Here is a 25,323-nt window from a genome sequence, read left to right on the forward strand (position 1 = left end):
CCTAGTCCTTCTTTGTTTGAGACAGAGTCTCACTAAGTTGTTGAAAGCCTCACTAATAATCTACTGAGGCTGTCCTCCAATTTGTGATCCTCCTGTCTCAACCTCTCAAATTGTTGGGATTACTGATGTGTGCCATCCTGTCTGGCTCTCCTTTTTTTCTCTTTATGAAGCCTGTTGACTAAAAGTAGACCTCTACACAATGATTCTACAGTACATTCTTAAATAATACAATTCACAAATACTATTCTACAATACTGAGTGTCTAAAGCAGGCTATATGTGTATTAACAAAGCAAAAGCTCATACACATAGACTTAATTTTGATTTTATGAATTTATACAGAATCAACATTACAATCTCAAATGCCAAGTGAACAGAGTTTTGGCAGATCCTTCAACTTTTTAAAAGAAATTAGAAATACAGCCTTTTACATAAACCTTCCTGATTATTTTTAAGTATAGACAATAAATCCCAATTTTAAACACTATGTGTGGACCAACACTGTATTAAGCCAAGGGAAATGAACAGGCTAGACTAGCCCAGGAGTTTATAGGTTTTGTCCTCAGGTATATGAAATAATATAATTATTTTAAAAATCAGCTTTAGAATCTAACAGACCCAGACTCAAACTTTCAACCTCACTATTTACCACCTGTGGTTATTAAAAGGAAATACTTGGAGCTCAGTCTTACAATAATTAAAAAAAAAAAAAAAGACTTATCCATTGTTTTATATGCTGAGCTTCTTTACCCGTTGTAAGTATTTGTATTACAGGTTTAAGAATCTATGTTCTTCCTTAATGGCCTGTTATATACATTTTTATTTCTAAAGAAACTTTTCAAATGTTTTATTAATTCTATGTTCATCTCTCAGAAATGAACACATTATCTGCTTTGGAATCTAACAGACCCAGTTAAACTTCCTTTAATAGGGATAGATTTATTGTAGAGATTTAATATAACGGCACATGTAAACAACTTATACAAGTTATACAAGTAATTAGTATGTAAATAAATCCATGAAAAATGTTATCTACTATTAAAATACCAAAAGTAAATTGGTTCCCAAAATAAATATAAACATTGTTATAAACACTGTCTAATCCATTGAGGGTCCTTATTGAGAGCAGGGGGCGGTGGACGAGAGAGTAGAAAAGGGTTAGGGGAGGAGAAAACCAAGGCAGACAATGGAAAAAAGAGTTTTCTTTTGGAGCGACCAAAAAATGTTCTGCCATTTGAGGTGGTAGTTGTATTGTGAAGGTACTAAATGTCACAGAAATCATACACTGTAAAATAAGTATTTTGTTATGTGAATTTCACTGCAATGAAGGAAAAAAGTGGGAAACAGGGAGACAATATAAGGGGGGGGGAGTAAGAAACTGTTAAAAAGGTTAAATGGACCTGATATTCCTTTCTCTAAATTATTTTTAAGTCTGCTTCTAATCTCTTTTCAAATTCACTTTTTAACAGAATAGCCAATAATGATAATGGTTAGGGCAAAACATTTCCTTGTTAATGAAAATCCACTTATGGGCTATAAGTATAGCTCAGTAGTATAGAACTTGCCTGCACAAACCCTGGGTTTGATCCCCACCAAATAAATTGAGAGAGAGAGACAGAGACAGAGACAGAGATACACACACACACACACACACACACACACACACGGAGGAAGAGAAGGAAGAAAGAAGAGAAAACCAACATAAGATTCAGTGTGACTGAGAGATGAACATAGAATTAATAAAACATTTGAAAAGTTTCTTTAGAAAGAAAATGTATATAACAGGCCATTAAGGAAGAACACAGATTCTTAAACCTGTAAAACAAATACTTAGAATGGGTAAAGAAGCTCAGCATATAAAACAATGGTAAGTCTTTTTTTTTTTAATTATTACATGTCAGAAGACTGAGCTCCAAGTATTTCCTTTTAATAACTTTAAGAATCTTCCCACAAAAAAACTTTCCAATAAAAAAGGAAGTGAATAATTTCCTATAGATCCAGGAAAGAGGAAAGCATTTTTTTCATTTTCAACATTTCCCAAGTTATGCTCCAGGATACACTGTTTTGAAAAAATATTTAATATACCACAAATAAAGAAAAGAAAAGAAAAGGGAGGTGGAAGGAAAAGAAATGAAAAGGAAAAAAGAAAAGTTACATACTACAATCTTACTCTTGGAAGATTCACAATGCATTGCAAAGTTCTACAGTAGGAAAGCCAGTTCATCATTATTAAACTTATATTTTGATTTATTAGGGACTAAACAGTTCTCAAACTACGCCTCTTAAACACATGAAGCACCAATTTATTAAACTCTTTAGATTTATACCAGATCACATATAAATTAGATAATTAAAATATTAGCCCAAGGAACAACATTAAGATACATATAAAAAAATAATCAATTATCTGAAGAAAACTTTCATATTACCACCAAGCAAATACAAGAACTTAGTGGCAAGAAATAAGGAGGAGAAAAGATAGTAGTTAAGAGGAAAAGGAACTTTGGAAGAGTTAGCTCTTTAATTCCCCTTCTATGAGATGTCTCTGTCCTACTCTTTCAGTTCTGATTGCTTATGAAGCAAAACATTTGCAGTTAAGATGTTTAAAAAAAAAAATTCAGTTTGGTTCACTTTCCCCCTTTCCTTTGACTTTTTTTTACATTAATTCCTGATTCTTGATGGTTATCTCAAATGGAGAAGTTAAATATCGGTAAATATTTGCCTCAAAAATACTTTGAGTATCTCAAATGTAAATTCTCACATTGCCATAACAAAATATGCACCCTTATCAATAATAATACTGGATCATTACAAATATAAAATTAAATAATAATGGATAGTTTAAGCATGAATATATTTGAAATTTAAGTTTATTTTACTCAAGGAAATGATGTAATGATGACCACAAAGACCAGACTCTGCACAACATTTCCTGTTGGGTGGGAAAATCACAGGGAAAATATGGAATTAGAGAAAAGGGAATAATTTTAAATGCCCTTTGGATATCCTGACACAAAGGGAAGGCAAAGAAAAAATCTAACTGAAAATGATTTTAACACAAAAACAAAGGTATGTGAAAATGAAACATTTCCACTGAGACATTATCAACTTTGAACCAAAAATAAAGTCACTAGTGATTATTACAAATGTGGCTGATACAGTGTGAAGCAACCAAAAACAGCTATTTAGGCACTGGATACATCAACTGATCCCTTGGAGAACTTAATCCTAACAGGAATATTACTAGAAATTATGAGTTCATTTTAGTTTATAGAAAACACTACATCTTCCTTCCTGGTTACTGTTCATCCTTTTGGTTATAAAAGGGGAGGAGACTGAGTAACAGAAACTATCAATGTCTTACTGGCCATTTACTCACCAATCAAAAAAACAAAACAAAGGCTGGGTGTAATCCCAGTGACTTGGGAGGCTGAGACAGGAGGATCAGAAGTTCAAAGACAGCCTCAGCAACTTAGCCAGCAACTTAGCCTAAGCAAACTTAGCCAGACCCTAAGCAACTTGGCAAGACCCTGTCTCAAAATAAAAAATTAAAAAGGGCAAGGAATATGGCTCCATGGTTAAGTGTTCCTGGGTTCAATCCCTGGTATAAAAAAATAAAAAACAAAAACAAAGACAGCATATGCTTTATTATTCAGCTGTTAATTCTTTATTGTTGTTATACTAATACCAGTATTATAATGGGTGACAAGATCAGGTGGCTAAAGGAACCACTGGCTAAGTAGCAATCCAGATACAAAACAGTTCAGGAAAAAAAAAAAAAAACATAAGCCTAAATAAAACAAACTACATAGATTAAAGATACACCGAATAAATTTCAACTTTGGTTATTTTACTTTGTAAAGTAAATATGTGAATCTTTTAATTCAAAGGCATAAAGACAGGAGTTATGGAATTAGAAGATGAGGGACAAAAATAGTTTCCAACAGAATTTTTTTGAAGTTATTATAATCTAAAGGTGTAAGCTCTAAAAACTAGACTTCATCGGTAACCTAAAAGATTATCAGTCACCCTTGGTGACTTATTCACACTAAATATAATATAAAAATTATCGTGCCAGATTAATTTATCATGAGAACCTTGTACACATTAGAAAACTTGCCCTCTATTCAGAATACTCATACTTTTTCAGTGTGACTACAGGAATAATCTGGTTTGACTGACTTAATACTCGATTGAGTATAGGATTATAGTAATGTCAAGTAGATCATCTTTTTTTTTAAACTGGGAATTGAACCCAGGGGCACTGAGCTACATTCCCAGACCTTTTTACTTTCAAACTGGGTATCACTAAGTTGTTGAGAGCCATACTAAGTTGCTGAGGCTAACCTGAAACTTTCCACCTTCCTGTCTCAGCCTCTAGAATCACTGGCACTTCAGGGTTGCACCACAAAGCCAATGAATTAAGTCATCATGAGATATCTCATTCAGACCATAAAGAGTCTGATAAACATTTCCACATCACAACTGAAAATACATGTCTAGTGAATCAATGGTACTATTCATGTCCCAGACTTGCCACCTCTCATGATTCAAAATTTACCTTCCTCATTTTTTTTTTCTTATGGCCTACTCCATTTTCTTTAGGTGTGTTAGTATCACTGACAGCTATATCCCTGCACTGTGTCTTACCTAACTATGAGAAGGCAAATTCATTTTCCTATTTTCAAGTGCTTAACAGTACCTCTGACATTCCCATGTACCACCTAGAAATTTAATAGAAGGTACAAAAAAGAGATGATAATGATATCTAATTCTGAACACAATAAATGCCAAAAAAATTGAACGGAACGCAACTCAGTACTCCAAAAATGTAAATAGACTATAGTTCCAATCAAGTTGCTAAAAATTAACCACTTAAAAAAGCAACTTATAGCAGCTCATAAAAGGGCTTAATAGTCATATACTTATGCAAATATTATAAAAGGATTCTACATCTGTATGATGCTTTATAAATTACAAAGTACTTTCCCACCATTCCAAAACTTAATTCCCACAATCACCAACTATTTAAATTAAAAGGCTACACAAAGACATTTATGAGAGTATATGAAATCCAGAATTTTAACTTTTAAAGTCATTAAAGTTTGTATTGACAATTTAGTGTTAATTTAGTCATGAATATATATATTTTTGTTCTGAAATCAGAAAAAAATTAAGATTATGCACAGCAGACAAATTCCCATGTAGTCTTGGGTCATAAATGTTTTAAAAAGTAATATTTAAGGGGCTGAGGATGTGGCTCAAGTGGTAGCGCACTCTCCTGGCATACGTGAGAACTAGGTTTGATCCTCAGCACCACATAAAAATGAAATAAAGATACTGTGTCCACCTAAAACTAAAAAATAAATATTAAAAAAAGTAATGTTTAAGTGGGTCTTGAGAAAGACACTGTTATGAACTGAATAATAATTATACTTAGAAAATTATGCAAAAGTGTTCAATGATTAATCTAGGCTTCGAATGCCAAGCAATTCCTTTCTTTAACCATTGTGCCAAACACTTTTCAGATTCTTGGTACAGGTGTGCCCCATTAAAAGCTGTTCTACAAAAAATTACATAGTATTTAATCTACCCAAGGATTTTCAGCCTAATCCCCAACTGTGGAAAAACAAAAAGACAAAAATCATATTGTAATGGAATCCAGGCACTAACCTAGTGAGAGGCATTTTACAGAATCTAAGAAATCACATCATCTAAGTACTTAATTAGGTTCTCATCAAATAAGCTGTATTCCACTGAGTTAACATTAAGTTAAAAATAGTAAGTTAAAAAAAGGAGTTATAGAACATAATAAAGCCTACACCACAATGTTTTTCTTTTTTGTGTTTTGGAAATTTTTTCTAAGTGATAATATAAATATAATACATCAATATTTGAAATAAAAAAATCAAGAGAGTTCTTACCTTACTACATCATCAATATTGTTCCTGTATACGCCTTCAAGTCTTTCTGCAGGAAATCCCATAGCAATAATGTTTGGATAAATATCTGAGTACTTAAATTAAGGAAATATCTGAAATATGCAAAATGCAAATATGCACAATTTTAAAACATCGGCTAATAAATAAAAAGGGTGTCCCCACTACAGCAAGTTATAAAACTGTGTGAAATATATCTGTAACCTATGATGCATAATTTAAAAATATTGGTAAATACATTATTTACAAAAAGATCCTCAAAACAATTTTATAGCAAAATAATGTTTAAACCCCTCTACTTAGTACACTGAAAATGCACCTAAAGTAAAAGGTAATTTCCACATTTTTTTAATATTTATTTATTTTTTTTTTTAGTTTTCGGCGGACACAACATCTTTGTAGGTATGTGGTGCTGAGGGTCGAACCTGAGCCGCACGCATGTCAGGTGAGCGTGCTACCGCTTGAGCCAAATCCCCAGCCCAATTTCCACATTTATAGTATCTATGTATTAAAAAAAAAAAAGCAATGGGGCTGGGGATGTGGCTCAAGCGGTAGCGCGCTCCCCTGGCATGTGTGCGGCCCGGTTCGATCCTCAGCACCACATACCAACAAAGATGTTGTGTCCGCCGAGAACTAAAAAATAAATATTAAAAATTCTCTCTCTCTATCTCTCTCTCTCCTCTCTCACTCTCTCTTTTAAAAAAAAAAAGCAAAACCCTAAGATTTTGTAAATTATAAAACTAATATATGGAGGGATAAAAACAAAAAAATCTGCACTTGCCTGAAAAGACTTAACTGTAAGCTTCTAATTTTTCATGTTAAAAAAGGCACTATGGTATAAAAAGTGGATGAGTCTCAGAAGGTTATATTTAAGAACTGGCTATACCTCTAACTAGTTATATAATTTGGAGAAGTCATTTAAACTTTCTAAACCTCAATTTCCCATTTACATAATGATTATGTTCAAAGAGATAAACTCTTAAAAGTCCCTTCTAGTCCTGGCTATGACTCGATACATCAAACTGAGGTTGAAATTTTATTATTGTCACTTCTAACCAATGTAGTCAATATTTAGCATGCCCATTATATTCAATTATGCTATACATTACATGAAAACAAACTTCTATACTCAAAGTATTCCCAAATACCTACAAAAATCACCAACAATCTAGATTCCTGATTCTTGTCCAGCACACCAGCTTTCATTTGCTCTTATTCTATCAATCTTCTCTAATCTCATGATTTTCCAATACAGATCTTTCATACCAACCAAGTTAATTTGTGTAAAGACTACCATCACTAAAGATTTCTGCCTACCTACTTTTGAATCCATTTACCTTCCAAATACAATTCAAAATTCACCTGATCCAGTGCCCATCTCTATATCTTTTGAATTTAGTCTTGGAAGACCTTATATTATCAATTTCAATGTTATTATGTTCTCCTCTTCTTCTTCTTTTGTTTTGTATTGTTTTTCTTCCATGTTGGGAATAAAGCTAGGGCCTCAAGAATGCTAGGCAAGCATTCCACCGAGTCATGTCCCCAAGCCACATCCCTGGTTCTCAACATTATTTTCAATCCAAAAATAATTTACCAAACTACCAAGAGGTTTCATTTTAATGTCATAAGAAAAGGTTATCTGAGAAATATATGTTCTATAAGATAACTACTAGAAAAATTTATAAATACTTTAAGCAAAAAATACACAAGTCAAACTATACCATCTTTGGTATACATCTTTTGGTTACATATTTTCTTGAACACCATTCACACACACATTTGCTTAAATCTGAACTTACACACACAAATAAATGAAAACTAATAAAAATGGGTGCTTAAAAGAGAATGGAAAGGGAAGAGAGAAGCCTAGGAAGAACAGATAGAAGCAAGACTGCTGTCTATCTCTTTGAATAATTTTGAACTTTTTGTTTTATTGTGTGTGTGAGAGCAGTGCTAGGATGAACTCAGGGTCTTGCACATACTAAGCATGTGTTCCACCACTGAGTTAAAAACCCAGTCCAAATTTTGATCTTTAAACCATTAACAATTTTTTAAAACATCTCACACAGGGGTTGGGGGCATAGCTCTGTGGCACAGTAGTACTTGCCTAGCACATGAGACTGTGAGTTCAATCCACAGTACTGTTTAAAAAAAAAAAAAAAAGGTTTGTGTTTATAAAAGCCTGTATTTTCTAGGTCTTTTCACTGAAATGGCTTATAAGCAATGTCACACAAACACTCCCAGAGCTCAGATTTTGCCTCTACTAATACATTAAAAGGTACTAACTTCTTGGGAAGAGATGATGCCAGATCTGGGGCAGGAAAGTTCATGTGAGCATACTCTTCTGTGGCTGAGAGCAAGGAAGGAAAATAGAAATGAATAGTAAATATTAAATGCCATATGAGTTGACATAAAGGAGGTCTCAATGGCTATAATAATCTGAGCATCACAGAAAAAATTTAAATGAGTAAATTAAAACAACCTGAGAGCTGGGAATATACCTCAGATGGTAGAGTGCTTTCCTAGCATGACAAAGCGCTGGGTTCAATCCCCAGCACCACCATTAAAAAAAAAAAAAAAAGAAAGAAAGAAAGAATAAAATGAAAATTCCTAAACCTATAAAGATACTCAAAACAATTAAAAAGTTAAAACAACAACAAAAACCCTTCCATCTGTCACCTTTTGAGATGGTGAAGTGAAGAATAGTTCTTCACTTTGAAAATTGGCAACAGTAGGGGATTCAAGTATTTAACTTGCTTTTTCTATAGGAAATACCTATCAGGACAACAAAACAGTCCACTTCATAAATTCTGCTTGAGGGAAAACCAGAAACTAGTAGATGTGAAAAGGACAGAAACAGAAGTCATTATTTTATTGGGTGTAGTGGCACACACCTATAATCCCAGCAACTCCAAAGACTGAGTTAGGAGGATTGCAAATTCAAGACCAGCCTTAGCAACTTAGTGAGGCCCTAAGCAACTAAGCAAGACCCTGTCTTAAAAAATAAAAAGGGCTAGGAATGTGGCTCAGTGGTTAAGCACCCCTGGGTTCTAGCCACAGTACTAAAAAATAAAATAAAAATAAAAATACCAAAAAAGGACTGGGGGTGTGGTTCAGTGGTAGAGCAACTTGCCTAGAATGTGAAGAGCCCAGGATTTGGTCTCCAGGACCACCCCCCCAATACACACACACAAAGTAGTCACATTTTGCAAGCCTTATTGATATAGGTAAAGATAAATAATAATCAACCCAAGCAAGTGGCTGAGGGGGAAATAGGTTTTCTTAAGAGTCAAAATGATACTACAGAAAATACTTTCTAAAGTAAGGAGACAAACATAGATGAACAATGGAAGAAAAAATTGTCATTGCCCAATCTCAGTGGCCAATCTCAGCATTACCAAGAATCAGAGATCAAATAACTTGATATAATACAGTATAAAGGACTGAGAATCATCTCTGATTACCAAGTATCTTGTACTTAAATTCACTTTTTAGATAAAAAGTTTAATTTACAGAAAAACACAGAACAAGCTAAATGACATTGAGAAAGTAAATCATACATATTAAAAGGTCTATAGGGCATGACCCAGTCTCTCAACAAATCAGTACCATTTTTTTTTTTTTTTAAGAAACAGGTGGCTGCCCTTGATTTATAAAATCTTTAGGTTCCTAATGGCCAATATCACCAGTGCAATGGTAGCCCACATATTATTTTAGACAAACCAGTCATTAAAAAAAAAAAAAAAAATTTAAAGCCAAATAGAGAAACCTGTAATATAATCTGGGAATTAGATGAAATGAAAATTTCTTGAAGTGAAAAAGTAGACATTAAGACCATGAAGGGCAGGTTTCAAAATAGAATGTAGTGTGATACCACTTTGATAAAAGAATATGTATACATAGCCATGCAGATAGATATAGACAAAAAGACTACAAACTAAGGTACTAAAAGTAGTTACCTCTAGGTAGTAGGAATTTTTATGATGTAGTATCAGTTCTGCATATTGCTTTTTTTAAAAAGCTTAATTTCTAGGGGCTGGGATTGTGGCTCAGAGGTAGAGTGCTTGCCTACCATGCTTGGGGCCCTGGATTCAATCCTCAGTACTGCATAAAAATAAATGAATGAAATAAAGGTATTGGGTCCAACTACAACTAAAAATAAATAAACAGAGCTTAATTTCTATTTAAAAAGTTTTGGCCAGGCGAGGTGGTGCATGCCTGTAATCCCAGCAGCTCGGGAGGCTGAGGCAGGAGGATCATGAGTTTAAAGAGCCTCAGCAAAAGCGAGACCTGCTGAGCAACTCAGTAAGACCTTGTCTCTTAAATAAAATACAAAATAGGTCTGGGGATGTGGCTCAGTGGTTGAGTGCCCCTGAGGTTCAATCCCGGTACCCCCCACAAAAAAAGGTTTTAACAAAAATATCAGAGACTTAAATAACATTTACTTTATTTAAATGTTCACCTCCAGCCTTAAAGAGTTCTTATTAGAAAGACTCCAAAAGAAAACCATTAGGATTACCATTGCTAACATCACGAATATTAGCTATATCTTCCATTATTCTAAAATAACAAAGTTGCTTCTTCTAAAACTGCAGCTTTTTTAGTTATGAAAATGTTTTGGTATATTATATTCACTAATGATGGAAATACACAGAAGAGAGCAGAGGTTCAATCAAGCCTAAAGCAATATAATTCTTGAACTGAAGAATCTTTACTTTTTAACTCTCCCTTGAAGCACAAAAACATAAGATGAGAAACGGAAAAAATGAGGCCCCCAAGAGCAGCAGAAGAAAACCTAAAACAGTGGCAGCTATCACCAGTCTGGAATTATGATCTAAAAAGTTATAAATACATTTTGGTCAAAAATATAAATTGAAATTATTTAAGATTCCCTGAACATTACAACAAAAATTGTTTTACTAAAGGAAGGAATACTTCTTACCATTAACAAAGTTATCTGAAACTTTTTCCTAGAAAAGTATAAAAGTCTATACAGCCCCTTAAAATGTGGTTAAACTAGGACTAAGCTCAAATGTATCCCTGCACTATAAATACTAATTAATGAAGCAAATAAACTGGCAAAGTATTTGGTTAACTTACCAATTAAATACACATAAATGGATGTTAAATACTCATTAAACTCAGCTGGCCCCCTTCTTCACATAATTATTCAAACAAAAAATGAACATTCTGTGCAAGGGGCACAGGAAAATCCAAGGCTAAGCAAGCAAAACTTTCTGCCTTCAAAAATTCCTATTCTCTCAAAGACACACACAGAGACCCAAAATGGTACCAAAGGTCTTATTTTATAAAAGATCAAGACATTTTAAGAGCTAAAGAGAGAGGGACTTATTCTGCAGAGGTACAAATAAAGCTTCACCAAGTAGGTCATATATATCCTAAGTGGTGTCACAAACCTGTAATCCCAGTAATTTAGGAGGCTGAGACAGGAGGATCTTAAATTCTAAACCAGTTTAGACAACTATGTGAGATCTTGTCTCAAAATAAAAAACTAAAATCGGGTGGGGATATAGCAATGGTAGAGCACTCTTGGGTTCCATCCCTAAAACTACATAGACAGAAATAAATAAAAAGAGGAGGTTAAGTTAGACATCAGTAGATAAAGAAAGAAAAGCAATCAGAACATTCCAGAGGGTAGGAATATGAAAATGCAAGAAATACTCAGGAAAAAGAAGCCCAATGGAGCTCATACACAAAGATGCAAAAACATCCATTGCATCAGTTTTAAGGATACTAGGGCAGGGAGTTCAATTTAATCAGATTTAAGGAGTCCAAGACTAGGATTAACATGGGAGCTCTTTGCAAAGCAAAGACTTTGATTGTGGCCCTGTTTCTTCCTCTAAAAAGGAGTTCGAAGAGCTGAAAATGTAACTCAGTGGAAAAGAGCTTGCATAGCAGATACAAAGCCCTGGGTTCAATCCCCAGTACCCCACCCCACCCCTAAAAAAATTCAGGAATGCAGACTTTTTACAGTTTCATTTTCTTTAGATTCCTACCTTTCTTACTTTACAGTTGGAGATTTTACTAAAGACTTTAACAGCCATGACAAGTTTGAAAGATGTACAAAACTAGTCCACTAGTATCTGTCCAATATCCCATATCAGTATGCCAAATACATTCTCATTTAATCCTAACAAGTAACATTACTATTTCATAGGTGAAGAAATTAAGGGTCAAAAAGAATGAGTAATCTTCTCAAGATTCCAAAGACAATAAGAAGTATATTATAATTCAAACCCAAATTAAATACATAACTACAAAGTCCAAACTCTCTATACAATACTGCCTCAAAGAAGACAAAGAATTTTGTTATTTCCAAATAAAGGCAACAAGTTCAAATAAAAGTGATTAATATTAAAACTGAAAAATTTATAAGAGCTGATACAGTATAAAAAAGTATACTTTTATTTCCAAAACTGATTACTACCTAAATGAGTACTGAATCTTGAAGCAAATAGTTCTTAGGACAATAATTATACCAACAAACAAAATGTTTCTAATGTGTTTTTGCTTCCCCACACAATATACTTTTGATATTTAACCGCTTAATTATTTAACCACAAAAGAACTAATATACACAAACACATATTTGCCTGTACACACACTCAGCCCTCTCTATCTTTGGGTTCTACATCTGCCAAGTTAACAATCCATAAATTGAAAATATAAAAAAGAAATGGTGTCTAAATATATACACTTTTCTCATCCCTATTCCCTAAACTACACAGTATAACATATCATTTACATTGTATTAGATATTATAAAATATCTAGAAATGATTTTATATACATAGGAGAATGCATAAGTTATATGCAAACACTACACCCTTTTATATGAAGGACTTAAGCATTCGTGAATTTTGGTATGGGGGGTTTTTCTAGAATACACTCCCACAAATACCAACTCTGTATGTTTGGATTTCTAATACAAAACAGCCTTAACCTAACACAGTGGACAACCTTCTGAATAAGTGATAAAAAATATGAAATAATGACTTTAAGTAGTAAGCATAGCTTACTAGGTCACTAAAAGAAATCAAGTATTTCTGGATCTAGAGATCGACTTGCAGGCGGTGTGGAATAATGGTTAAGAACAAGCTCCAGCTAGGTGCAGTGGCACATCTATAATCCCAGCAGTTTAGGAGGCTCAGACTGGAGGAGGGAGTTCAAAGCCAGCCTCAAGTGAGGTGCTAAGCAACTCAATGAGACCCTGTCTCTAAATAAAATACAAAATAGGGCTGGAGATATATATGGCTCAGTGGTTGAGTGCCCCTGAGTTCAATCGTGGCCATGGGGGGGGCGGGGGGGGACGAACATGCTCCAAAGTGAAGTTGCCTGAACATGTCCTCCAGTTTCACCTTCTGTCTAACCCTGAGCATGCTACAAACCTCTCTGTCAGTTTCCTAAGTAAAACAGGGCTAATAAAGATACTTAGCATATATGGTTTGACAGGAAGATTACATGACTATATGAACACTATACTTAGAACATAGTTACAGTTATCTATCACCTGAACAAAATGATATAGATTTATTCCATAAGTGTCTACCATAACTACTTTTTTTCAATGATGATTTATGGAATAATCTAATCCTTCCAAAGAACATTAAAGCCTAACAAACTTAAACTCTTCAAAATTGTTCCTATATCAATTTGCATTTTAAGTATTTACTATAACTTAAGAACATATGTAAAATATTCCAAAAGAAGTCCTTTTCTCACAGTATCAGTAGCTACCATACATACAAAAAAAAAAGATGAAAAAAAATGCATACATGGTACTTCATATTCTACGTAGGCTGGATGGCTACCACAAACAGGGGAAGATCTGAGATTCACTGGACAGTCTTTTCCCCCAATTTGTTTTGTTTTGATAGATATATAATTTATACACAATACATTATCTTAAGTGAACAGTTCAATGAGTTTTGGGGTTTTTTGTTTGTTTGTTTGTTTTTGTTTTTTGGTACTGGGGATTGAACCCAAGAAGAGATTAACCACTGAGCAACATTCTCAGATCTTTTTCATATTTTATTTAGAGACAGGGTATCATTGAGTTGCTTAGGGCCTCACTAAGATGCCCCTGAGGTCAATTAAAAAAAAAAAAAAGGATCACACAGCTAAACTGATAGAAGTGAAGAAACAGACTAATAACAGAATAGGAATGGAAAGAAAGATTTCATTATATTTCCCGGGAATTTCTGGAGTTTTCTCCCTGCTTTCTGCCAGCCAGTGCTTTCAACCAGAAGACAGCAGAGGTTCATGTGAGGGAAAACAAATTGAGCCACTGATTCACAAGTTCTATCAGGTTTACATTTCTTTCAATAAATTTTAACAATTTAAATTCAACAAATACTTTCCAAGTATGTCACAGTTATGCCATTTTATCAACTTCTCTAATAAAATTATGCTTTAAATACCATTCTCATGGATTTCTATGACTTTCTTACTTGGTGAAAAATTTTTTATTTCTTAATAGATTTAACTTTTTCCTATTAAGTTTGCTGAATGTTCATAATGGGCTCTTGTTTATAAATTGAAGATTCATACTGAGAGGAAAGCAGAAATAGCAGTTAACTTGATTTTTCCAGTTGATAAAGTGCTAACTGTTCATTATTTAAGAAAACTCTATATAAAGCACATAATCATTCCTACACAGACCAAATCAATACTGCCCAAAACCTTATTTTCCAAAGGAAACGGACACAAGAAGTTTATTAAAAAAGAAAAAAAATGTTAAGAGGAGGAGTACTCCAAAACGGGGTTTCAAGAAACATGAAGGAACATATAAATATTTACTAGGTGACAGGCCCTGTGCTAAGCACTTAAAGAATGTTGTCATTTAATACAGAAGACTCCAAGCCCAACTTAATTTAAATCCTATCACTTCATAAATCACTTACTCAATCTCTGGGCCTCAAATATTTTTGTTTTGTTCTTCTGTAAAAAAATAATAATAATAATATTGGTTGTTTCAAAGACCAAATAAGATATGCAAAAGTATTTTTAAATTTGTAAGACTGCAAAGGGCTCTGTAATTGTAAATAAGTTTATTAATATTAAAAGTTGCATGAGTTTAAAACGTCCTGTTATTTAGATAAAGGATCAATGCAAAGAACTCAATGTGGTGTTTTTATAAACAAACAGTAAAAAGAATTCTGATAAACTAATTAATTTAAATTTACTTTAGCATAAATTTAAGGTTCATTTTTATACTTTTTAGATATCTGCTAGCAATACCAAACCAGAAAGGAAAACAGACTGCCAAATAATCTAAGAACTCTACTAAAGTTTTCTACTTCTCCAAACAAACCTGACCTCATATTTTTCTTTCATGTTTTTATAGCATATGACTTATGATGACTAATAAGTCTGCATGTATTTTTTGCTTTGAAGTAGAAGTTTAGACCTCACTTTTAACTCTTCAAAAGTTAATATTAAGAATTGCTAGTTATTGGAGCTGGGGTTGTGGCTCAGTGGTAGAGCCATCACTAGCATGCATGAGGCACTGGGTTCAATCCTCAGCATCACACAGAAATAAAATAAATGTAATGTGTCCACCTACAACTATATGTATATATATACACACATATATATTTTAAAAAAGAATTGCTAGTTATTATTCTACTTAATAACAGTATTATAAATTAGCTCATTTGGTAAAAAAAATCTGCAACCTGTAAAAAACAATTATGAAGCTATTAATGCTATTTCATCTAGAATTCCCACTCTAGCAATATAAAAAAAATAACCCCCCACCATGGAAATAATCCTAACAAGGTACAGTGAGTAAACCACAATATTTAGCACTGTCTGATGAAATTGTATCTACACAGCTTTAAAAAAATAAGTATGCTGACAAAAATTATATCTGTGAAAAAACAGATCGAAGTACAAAAAAACACTGATTATAACTATGTAATAATATGCATATATACACTAACAGGAAGATAATTTCTAATTACAAACATCTGAAATAATTAACTTTTTTTCCAAAGGAACTCCTTAAAGAATAATTCCTTAAGCAATTCAAGGCCAGTAAGAAAGAAATTAATTTTTAAAGGAACAAAATACTCAGTACTTCAGTTATTTAAATTTAAGCAAATTAAACTTCACAAAATATCTTATCAAGACATTAACAATGTTAGTAACTCTAAAATCCAAACATAATTTCCTTAATGTATTAATTAGAGGCTTATTAATTCTCAACTAATTTAATCCACTTTTTCCATAGCAGTTGTTAATTATGAAATAATGTATCTATAATGCTCAAGCCTACATCTGTAAACCTCTAAAAAGTTAAGTTGCCCAACTAACTGGTTTTAACGAGTCCACCAAACGATTACCTTCTTCCTAGGTCTCTGGATGAATACGATAAGAATAGGTTCCTGTTTCAGAACTCTGTTGCTGTACATACACATACACATACACATACACATACACACATACACATACACACACACACACACACACACACACCTCTCTTTCTATGGTTCTGTTCCCACTAAAACACATTGATGACTAATAAGAAATCAAACTAAATATGGTTATATCATTATCATCATCATGAGTTTTCAAAAAGATTATCATTTTAATAACATGTATTAGACATACTTCAAGAGCATTGTACATATGACCTAAGCTAAATGATCTTACTTTTCTACAGCAAAAAAAAAAAAAAATGGCCAAAACATTGTTTTCTTTAGCAAAATCATACTAACACATGTAAAAGACTGTAAACGTTAACAATGATCCCATGTTAGCATAAAGTTCATAGCTTTAATTCTCTAATATTTATATTCAATGCTACATCTCTAAGTAGTTTCCATACCATTTTGCTTATAAAAGGTATGTATTTATCATTTATTTTACCAAAAATGATTACCCCCAAATACTAGGTTTTGACTACTATATGCAACAAGATATAAGACTTGTTATTCAAGCAGGTTCAAATTGTTATTCAAATAGGTAAAAAGCCAAAGGATGCATCAATAATTTGAGAATAAAGACCTAGCAACAGCCACCTTTAATCCCTCTGACTGAGAAGTCTGAGGCAAGAGGACTGCAGAGTACAAGGACAGCCTCAGCAACTTAGTGAGACTCTGTCTCAAAATAAATAAATAAAAATGGCCAGGCATGGTGGGGCCTGTAATTCCAGCAGCTCACAGGCAAAGGCAGGAAAATGGCAAGTTTAAGGCCCTCAACAACTTAGTGAGACCCTAAGCAAACTCAGCAAGACCTTGTCTCAAAATAAGAAAGGCTTGAGATGTGGCTCAGTGGTTAAGCATTCCTGGCTTCAATCCCTGATACCAAAATATAAAATTAAATTAAATTAAAAAAATAAAAAGGACTAAGGTAAAGTGCCTCCAGGTTCAACCCCCAGTACCAAAAAAAGAATAGAAAAAAAAATAAAAGACCTAGTAATATTCAGTGCCAATTCACTCAATATTAGCTGCATTCTGACAAAAAATAATAATAAATCACAAAATTGCCATCTGTAAAGATCTTGCAGATGAAATCATGAACAAATTTACCAATATTTGAAACCTACTATACACAAGGAAATAAGAAAACACATTCTGGGCTAGGGATGTGGCTCAAGCAGTAACGCACTCGCCTGGCATGAGCGCGGCGCTGAGTTCAATCCTCAGCACCACATAAAAGTAAAATAAAGATGTTGTGTCCACCGAAAACTGAAAAATAAAAAATAAAAATTAAAAAAAAAATAGACTCTAATACAAACATGTCTCTAGCTAGGGTTTTTTTTCTTTTTCCTAATAATTTAGCCAAAACTTTTTAAAATTGATTCTTACAATCAAAATTTATCTTTCAAAGATATAATATGTTAATTTAAAAGCATTTTCAAAGCCAAGTGCCGTGGCACATGCCTATAATTCCAGCAGCTCGGGAGGCTGAGGCAGGAAGATCATGAGTTCAAAGCCAGCCTCAGCAAAAGCAAGGTGCTTGAGAGTGAGACCGTGTCTCTAAATAAAATACAACAGGGCTGGGGCTGGGCTCAGAGGTTTAGTGCCCCAGAGTTCAATCCCTGGTAACACCCCCGCCCCCTCCCCCACACACACAAAAGTATTTGAAAAAGAAAAAAACCTAAAAAAGTTACACTAGGCTATTTCATTTGACACTTGACTTTAATATAATAAATCAAATTTCTTTAACCTATACTACAAGCCAGAATATCATTTGGAAATGACTCATTTTTTTTGTCAACTGGCAATTACAAGTTTGCTTAATTGTAGTATTTTAGTCTTATGTAAAATAATATGAACTAGAAAAAATAATGTGTATTGGGGCTGGAGATGTGGCTCAGCGGTAGCGCGCTCGCCTGGCATGCGTGCGGCCCGGGTTCGATCCTCAGCACCACATACCAACAAAGATGTTGTGTCCGCCGAGAACTAAAAAAAATAAATAAATATTAAAAAAAAATAAATAAAAAAAAATAATGTGCATTTTGAGATACGATGGCATATGTGGACATTTATTACTATACTAAAAAGAATATTACTGATTTTATAATTGCCTGTTCTAATATAGTAAAATGATTCTTACTCCCACTAAAGGTAGTTGAATCATTAAACTAACTTTATACTCACTTGTGTAATGAATTATCAAAAAAATTGAAATCACATATTCTAAAATGTTAGTCAAAATTCATACTTTAGAATGTAATAATATGCAATTTTAATATGAAATCTTAAAATATACTAATAGATCCTGATTTAAACAGATAACGCTCTTAATTTTAGCACTAAATGGATACCATTTTGGTAAGAATTCGAGGAGGTGTGGAGGTAGAAAGGATAGTAGAATGAATCAGGCATTAATACCACATGTGTGTATTTGGCTATACAAGTGGTGTGATCCTACATCATGTACAACCAGAAGAATGAGAAGTTATTCTCTATTTATTATGATGTGTCAAAAAGCATTCTACTGTCATGTATAACTAATTAGAAAAAAAGAATTCAATTATTGCAGGTGGAGGGGGAGCACGATTACTGATCAAAGATCAGATGCAAAATTTTCACATTCAAAAAACATACAAAAAAAGTTTACAAAATAGTTCAGCTAAAATTTAAAAGAAAAAAAACTAAAGGAAATAAACTTTTCAACTAGTAAATAAAATTTAAAAATTTAAAGCATATACAAGTTTAACACACATGAAGACAAAAATACCAACAGCTGAAAGGGAAGAAAAGGAATGAAAACAAGGGTCAGGAACTCACTTTAACACTTGGCACCATTTAAATTACTATTAAGTAAACATAAACAGAATGTTAAAGACTTTTAAACTTTTAGTGCTTGGATAAAAAAAATCTCACCAATTTATGTCTCTCTCTTAATATACAGGATACCACTTATGAACACATTATCTATTCAAAACGGTCCAAAAGAGAGCTGGGGATACAGCTCAGTTGGTAGACTGCTTGCCTTGCATGCACAAGGCCCTGGGTTCAATCCCCAGCACCACAAAAACAAAACAAAAAGGTCCCAAAAAGTACCATTTTCACATGGCCTTGACAAAACTGATTCTAATGAAACAACCTACTTTCCTCATAGACGTTAATCTAAAAAATGGGCAAAACTTTTCTTCTACAAAAAATATAGGCCTCAAACACAAAGCTGCATTTGAGAGTTAAAATTCAAAATATCTAAACTTAAATGTTTCAATCATATTAATCATGTGGCATGAGAAAAAACTCAAGAAAATAAAAATGTCAATATAATAAAGAGATTAAAATTAATCCAATTCGCCAGTACACTGGCACAAACCTGTTACCCCAGCAGCTTGTGAGATTGAGGCAGGAGGATCACAAGTTCAAAGCCAGCTCAGCAATGGCGAGGCGCTAAGCAACTCAGTGAGATCTCGTCTTTAAATAAAATACAAAATAAGGCTGGGGATGTGGCTCAGTGATTGAGTGCCCCTGAGTTCAATCCCCAAGTAAAAAAAAAAAATTAATCCAATTTTATTAAACCAAGTAGACCATTATTTTAATTTTTTTAAGCTGTAGATGGACAGAACAACTTTTTCAAAATTTACTTATTTTTAAATGGTGCTGAGGATTGAACCCAGTGCCCTAACACATGATAGGCAAGTACTCCACCACTGAGCAACAACCCCACCCCCACCAAGAAGACAATTTTTAAAGGCTTTTTTTTTCCTGTGGTGCTGGGGATCAAACCCAGGGCTGTGTGCATGTGAAGCAAGCGCTCTACCAAATGAGCTATCACCAGCCCTTTTAAAGGCAATTTTTACTACAACATGTTAAGACTAAGTTCTTGGGAGTAAAAAGGAAATAAAATCAGAAACTGTTTCTATAGTGGCATAAGATGCAACAGCAAAATTTTAAATGGGGAAGCTCATATGTAGAGGAAACAAGAGAATATAAAAAATACTTAAAGTGGGCTGCGGCTATACCTCAGTAGAAGAGCACTTGCCTAGAATGTGTGAGGCACTGGGTTCGATTCTTAGCACCACATATAAATAAATAAAATAAAGGTCCATCAACAACTAAAAAGTATTTAAAAAATACTTCAATTAAATCTTTGAGGAATACTTATTAAATCAATTTCCTGGTTGAGTTCTATAAAAATGAATTCCTGCATATCTCAACTTCTTTGGTAAACTACAGTTTAAAAATATCAAAATCTTGTATAATTTAATATCTCAAGTTAAAACTAATGCATCCACGTACGTATCCAAACAATCTAGTAAAAGCAAATGACTAAAAGCCAGGCTGTCATTACATAATCTTTAGTTCTTAATCAGAATCTTTGTACTTTAGTAGAAAAATATAAACACTGGCATAACTATTGTTTCATTTTTGCAAAAGCCTAAAAGTTGGCCTTAAGTCTTAAAATATTCTAAATAGTAGAGAATTCCAAAAACAGATGTCAAAACTACTTATATCACTAAATTATCTTAACTTGTTTCTACGTTTAAGTAACAGATGGCAGGCCTTAGTTCTTGGACACTATGCAATAATCACAATCTGTGTGACCTTTTCAGTACTAAAAAGAATCTAGTCTTAATAACCAGCACCTAAGCATATTTTATAGTATTACACATGATCTTGACCACATCCTAGGCATGAAAAACTGTATCATACCTTTTAGTATACTTCCATTTAATATATTTCCTCCAAACTTGTCCAAGTAGGTTACTCAGATGCTAGACTGCTTCGCCATGTTGTCAAAAAAGTATAAATGCATACACATATAAAATATTCTGCCATCACTACATTTTCATTAGCACCCAAGAAGGTATACACCATACCTACACCAAAATTGCCTTAAGAGTTGAAAAAATTGTCTCATTTAAAAATACTATTCTAGCAAGTAATTTTGTTTTTAAAAAGAGACAATTTTATTTCTACCTCAATTTTTTTTAGTTTTAACTATATCAATGATAAATTTTATTGAAAAAAATTAAAATAAGGTTAAGATTATTTCCATTTGGAATCAGCTGATAGATTCCAGATCCTTTTTGTATAGATAATCTTTATTCTTTTTCTTTTTTAAAAAATAATTTTGTTTCATATTTAAAGCCCTGGTATTAATCAATGATTCATGTTCAGCATTATTTTAACCATTTGCCATTATAGAAAGAGAAATTCTTATTTGTGTTTTAAATAAAACTGGTGTAGGAAAGTAAAAAAAAAAAAAAAAAAAAAAGATTATTTCCAGGGACTGAGATGTGGCTCAGAGGAAGAGTGCTTGCCTAGCATGCGTGAGGCACTGGGTTGAATCCTCAGCACCACATAAATATAAAATAAAGATATTGTGTCTACCTATAATTAAAAAAATAAATAAATAGATTATTCCCATTTAAATATCCTGACAAAATGTGACAAAACTAATTTTTGACCACAAGTGATATTAGTGATAAATTAATAAACTTTGATCAATTAATATCATACCAATTACTTAGGTAACTAGGCAAATATAAACCATTATTGTTGAAACAATGCTTCAGGGAATAATAACATCACTGCAAACCAATATCCCTTCTGATTAACAAAATGGAAACAATAGGGTTATAATCAATTCAAATTTTTAAAAAATAACATGATAATTTATTCAAATTCTATTTCACTTTAATTTCAACACAATATTCTTATAATCAGATCAAGGTATTTTTTAATGCATTTTAGATCAAAAAGTAGCTAAATTTTATTTTGATACACTTTAGTAAAACATGCATTAAGTATTTAGATTTCCTAGAAGTAAGTTAGGAAAGAAAGTTTGAAGACTCCAATACTTACAGATGGAGATTTTTAAAAATGAAAATCTTTTCTAGTATGTGTTATCTTAAATCTACTCTAAAGAAATATCAAAAAGGGGGCTGGGGACGTGGCTCAAGCGGTAGCGCGCTCGCCTGGTGTGCGTTTGGCCCGGGTTCGATCCTCAGCACCACATACAAACAAAGATGTTGTGTCTGCCGAAAACTAAAAAATAAATATTAAAAGTTAAAAAAAAAAAGAAATATCAAAAAAAAGCCAAAAATGGAAACAAGCCGAGAGCACAACAATAGGTAAATAAATATTTGACTGTTTCATGATTTAAAATAACTGTAGCAATTATGAAGTGCTATGGAAATTGTATAAAATTTTTTAAAAAATCACACTCTTTCAAACTTACTATGAATTAGATTTTTAAAAATACATGAAAACATGAAGTTTTAAGAATATAAGACAATGGCTGATAAGATTTCTTTTATAAAAATAAGACTAAGTATAGAAGCAAATGGAGTTTATATGTGAAAAACAAAATAAACCTTATTCAATTAAATTAAAGCAATAAGTATTATTATTTTTCATAGTAAATCTGAAGCTATCATATAAATAGTCATTCTGGTTTCAAAATATGAGTATCTCAAAACATTCCCCCATTAAAAAAGATGTTAAAAATAAGGCCTTGAGAAAGCAAGAACAAATCTAGACTTATATGTAGGAAATGCACAAAGTGATCGTAACATAAGACACTTCTTGTTAAAAAGTTATTATTAAATTGTAGTATAAAAGTATATTAAGAATTGTAATGCAAAAAATTATGAATGTAATGCAGTCCACTATTGTCATGTAAGAAATAATAAAAAATTTAAAAAATAGAAGTTAAACTGCAAAAAAAAAAAAAAATTAGGCCTTGATATTTTAACCTATGTATATAAAATAGAAGGCAAACTAAACTAAATCAAGCAAACAAAAAATAATAAGAGCAAACAATCTATTCCTAGAATCCTTTCATAATTATGTGTATGTGCCCTAAAAACAAAACAAAACCAAAAAATTCAGAATCCACTAAAGCTACTCCATTGGCATCTTTCCATCTCTGGACTAATCTAAAACCTCATCCTACTTTCTTCTAAAAACTTCACTTCAATACAAGTTTAATTCAACAGTCTGACAGCAAATTTAGGGCCCAGGAAAGAATGCAAAATATGCATCAGAGAACCTTAAAGTCAAGTCAGCTCTCTTTTCTTTATCTGGGGAGATCTGAGTTGACAAGTTTTTAGAACTTGTCAAGAAATTTACCATTATATATGGGTACAATTTAACGTTATTTTACATCTGAATATAACAAAAGTAGCTCTAGAATAAAAAAGTATAAAACTAAAAGAAAGTTTACTTAAAAACTACTGGGATATTTTTTAGAATTTTTACTTACTTTCTTCTGATAAGTATATCCACCCTGTTGCAGTTCTATTAACAATCTTCTGAATACTACATACAGTGCATCACACTTACAAATGTTAACTAAAAACAACTCCAACCTTTTCTAGCAGAGGTTCAAAACTTTCACATCAGCCAAAGAAAATATAAGCCCTCTTCAAATAAATCTTTTTTGGTTACTTAGGGATGCCTTTTGTGGACAAAGTAGTTATAAAGAATATGGGCCTAGCCAGGGGCAGCGGCACACACCTGTAATCCCAGAGGCTTGAGAAAGCTAAGGCAAGAGGATTACAAATTGAAAGCCAGCTTCACCAACTTAGTGAGGCCTTCAGCAACTCATCGAGTTTTTTATTTCTGTCTTGAAATAAAAAATAAAAAGGACTAGGGATGTAGCTCAGTAGTTAACCATCCTTGAGTTCAATCCCTGATACCAAAAAAAAAAAAAGTATATACAGGCTTATCAGCAATCAGAAAATCGAGATGTCAGGCCTTGCTCCATCATTTATTAGCAACTTGACCTTCTTAAATACAACTTAAAGGCAAAGGTACTTTAATAAAATGCCATATTTACTATATTCCAGACACTTTATACCACATTTGGGTGTAGATAATTCTGTGCTGGAGATGAAAGGAGGGGTCCTATGAATTCTAGGCCTCAAACCACTAGCAGCCACTAATTAACAACCTCTCACCCTAATTGTGACCACCTAAATGTCTGTGACTGCCAAAACTCCCAGATGAGGTAGGAAGGGATCATCCTTAGTTAACACCAATACTCTGAAAATACCTTATATTTCTAACATACCTAAAAATGAAAAAAAAAAAAAAACTGTGGAAATTGGGTTCACTAAGGTTAAGTAGCCTGTCTTTTAATACACAACTGAAAGTGGCTAAACAGAAATTTAAGGTAGAATTTGGGTCTAAGCTATTTAGGGTTCACAGATCAAATGAGATGATGCATGTGTAAATCTTATTGAAGAGATTAAGGGTTAACATATTAAGGGTCTGCTTGGTGGAAGATAATGTAACATAACATTCTCACAAGTGTGATTCCCAGACCATCAACCCAGACCCAGTATTACTTGGGAACTTAGAAATTTTCAGAACTCAATCAAAACCTACTGAATCAGAACATCTAGGGTTGAAGCAAGAAACCTGTGGTTTGGCACACCATCTAGGTAATTCTGACAGACACTAAAGTTTGAAAAACACTGATATAATGGTAAATATACTATAACAGATGCCCAAAACACCCTGCATCCTTCTCTGGACTCAATATTCCACTATCCCTTAACAAGTTACTGATTCCATTGAAGCTATAATTCTTAAATGTAAATGAGTAAAATAATGCCGACTTTTGTCTGTCTCTTAGGTTGCATCTGTTTTTCTTCACAAACTCAAATGAGCTAATGATTTAAAAAGGGCTTTGAGCCAGGGAGGGTGGCATTTGCCTGTAATCCCAGCAGCCCAGGAGGCTGAGACAGGAGGATTTCAAGTGTAAAGCCAGCAGCCTCAGCAACGCTAAGGGGCTAAGCACCTCAGTGAGACCCTGTCTCTAAATAAAATACAAAATCAGGCTGGGGATGTGGCTCAGTCGTCCAGTGTCCCTGAGTCCAACCCCCAGTACCAGGGGCAAAAAAAATTAAAAAGAAAGGGCTTTGCTAATTAAAAAGTATTA

General features: G+C 33.1%; 1 protein-coding gene across 2 annotated transcripts in view; it reads right to left on the reverse strand.

Annotated features, from left to right (window-relative positions):
• Pten (phosphatase and tensin homolog) overlaps nt 1-25,323 on the reverse strand; it is an 88,114-nt gene that overhangs the window by 53,694 nt on the left and 9,097 nt on the right. Inside the window, exon 1 of one of the 2 annotated variants that reach the window (XM_077798276.1) lies at nt 5,924-5,966. Coding sequence is in view for 1 of the 2 variants with exons in the window: in XM_077798277.1 (XP_077654403.1) it covers nt 5,924-6,008 (85 nt within the window). In the remaining variant the exon portion in view is untranslated. Of the gene's footprint in view, nt 1-5,923; nt 6,009-25,323 lie in introns of those variants that run through there. The other variant, XM_077798277.1, reaches the window with a different exon arrangement.

The sequence above is a fragment of the Urocitellus parryii genome, chromosome 5, assembly GCF_045843805.1.
Source record: "Urocitellus parryii isolate mUroPar1 chromosome 5, mUroPar1.hap1, whole genome shotgun sequence".
Classification (NCBI taxonomy): domain Eukaryota; kingdom Metazoa; phylum Chordata; class Mammalia; order Rodentia; family Sciuridae; genus Urocitellus; species Urocitellus parryii.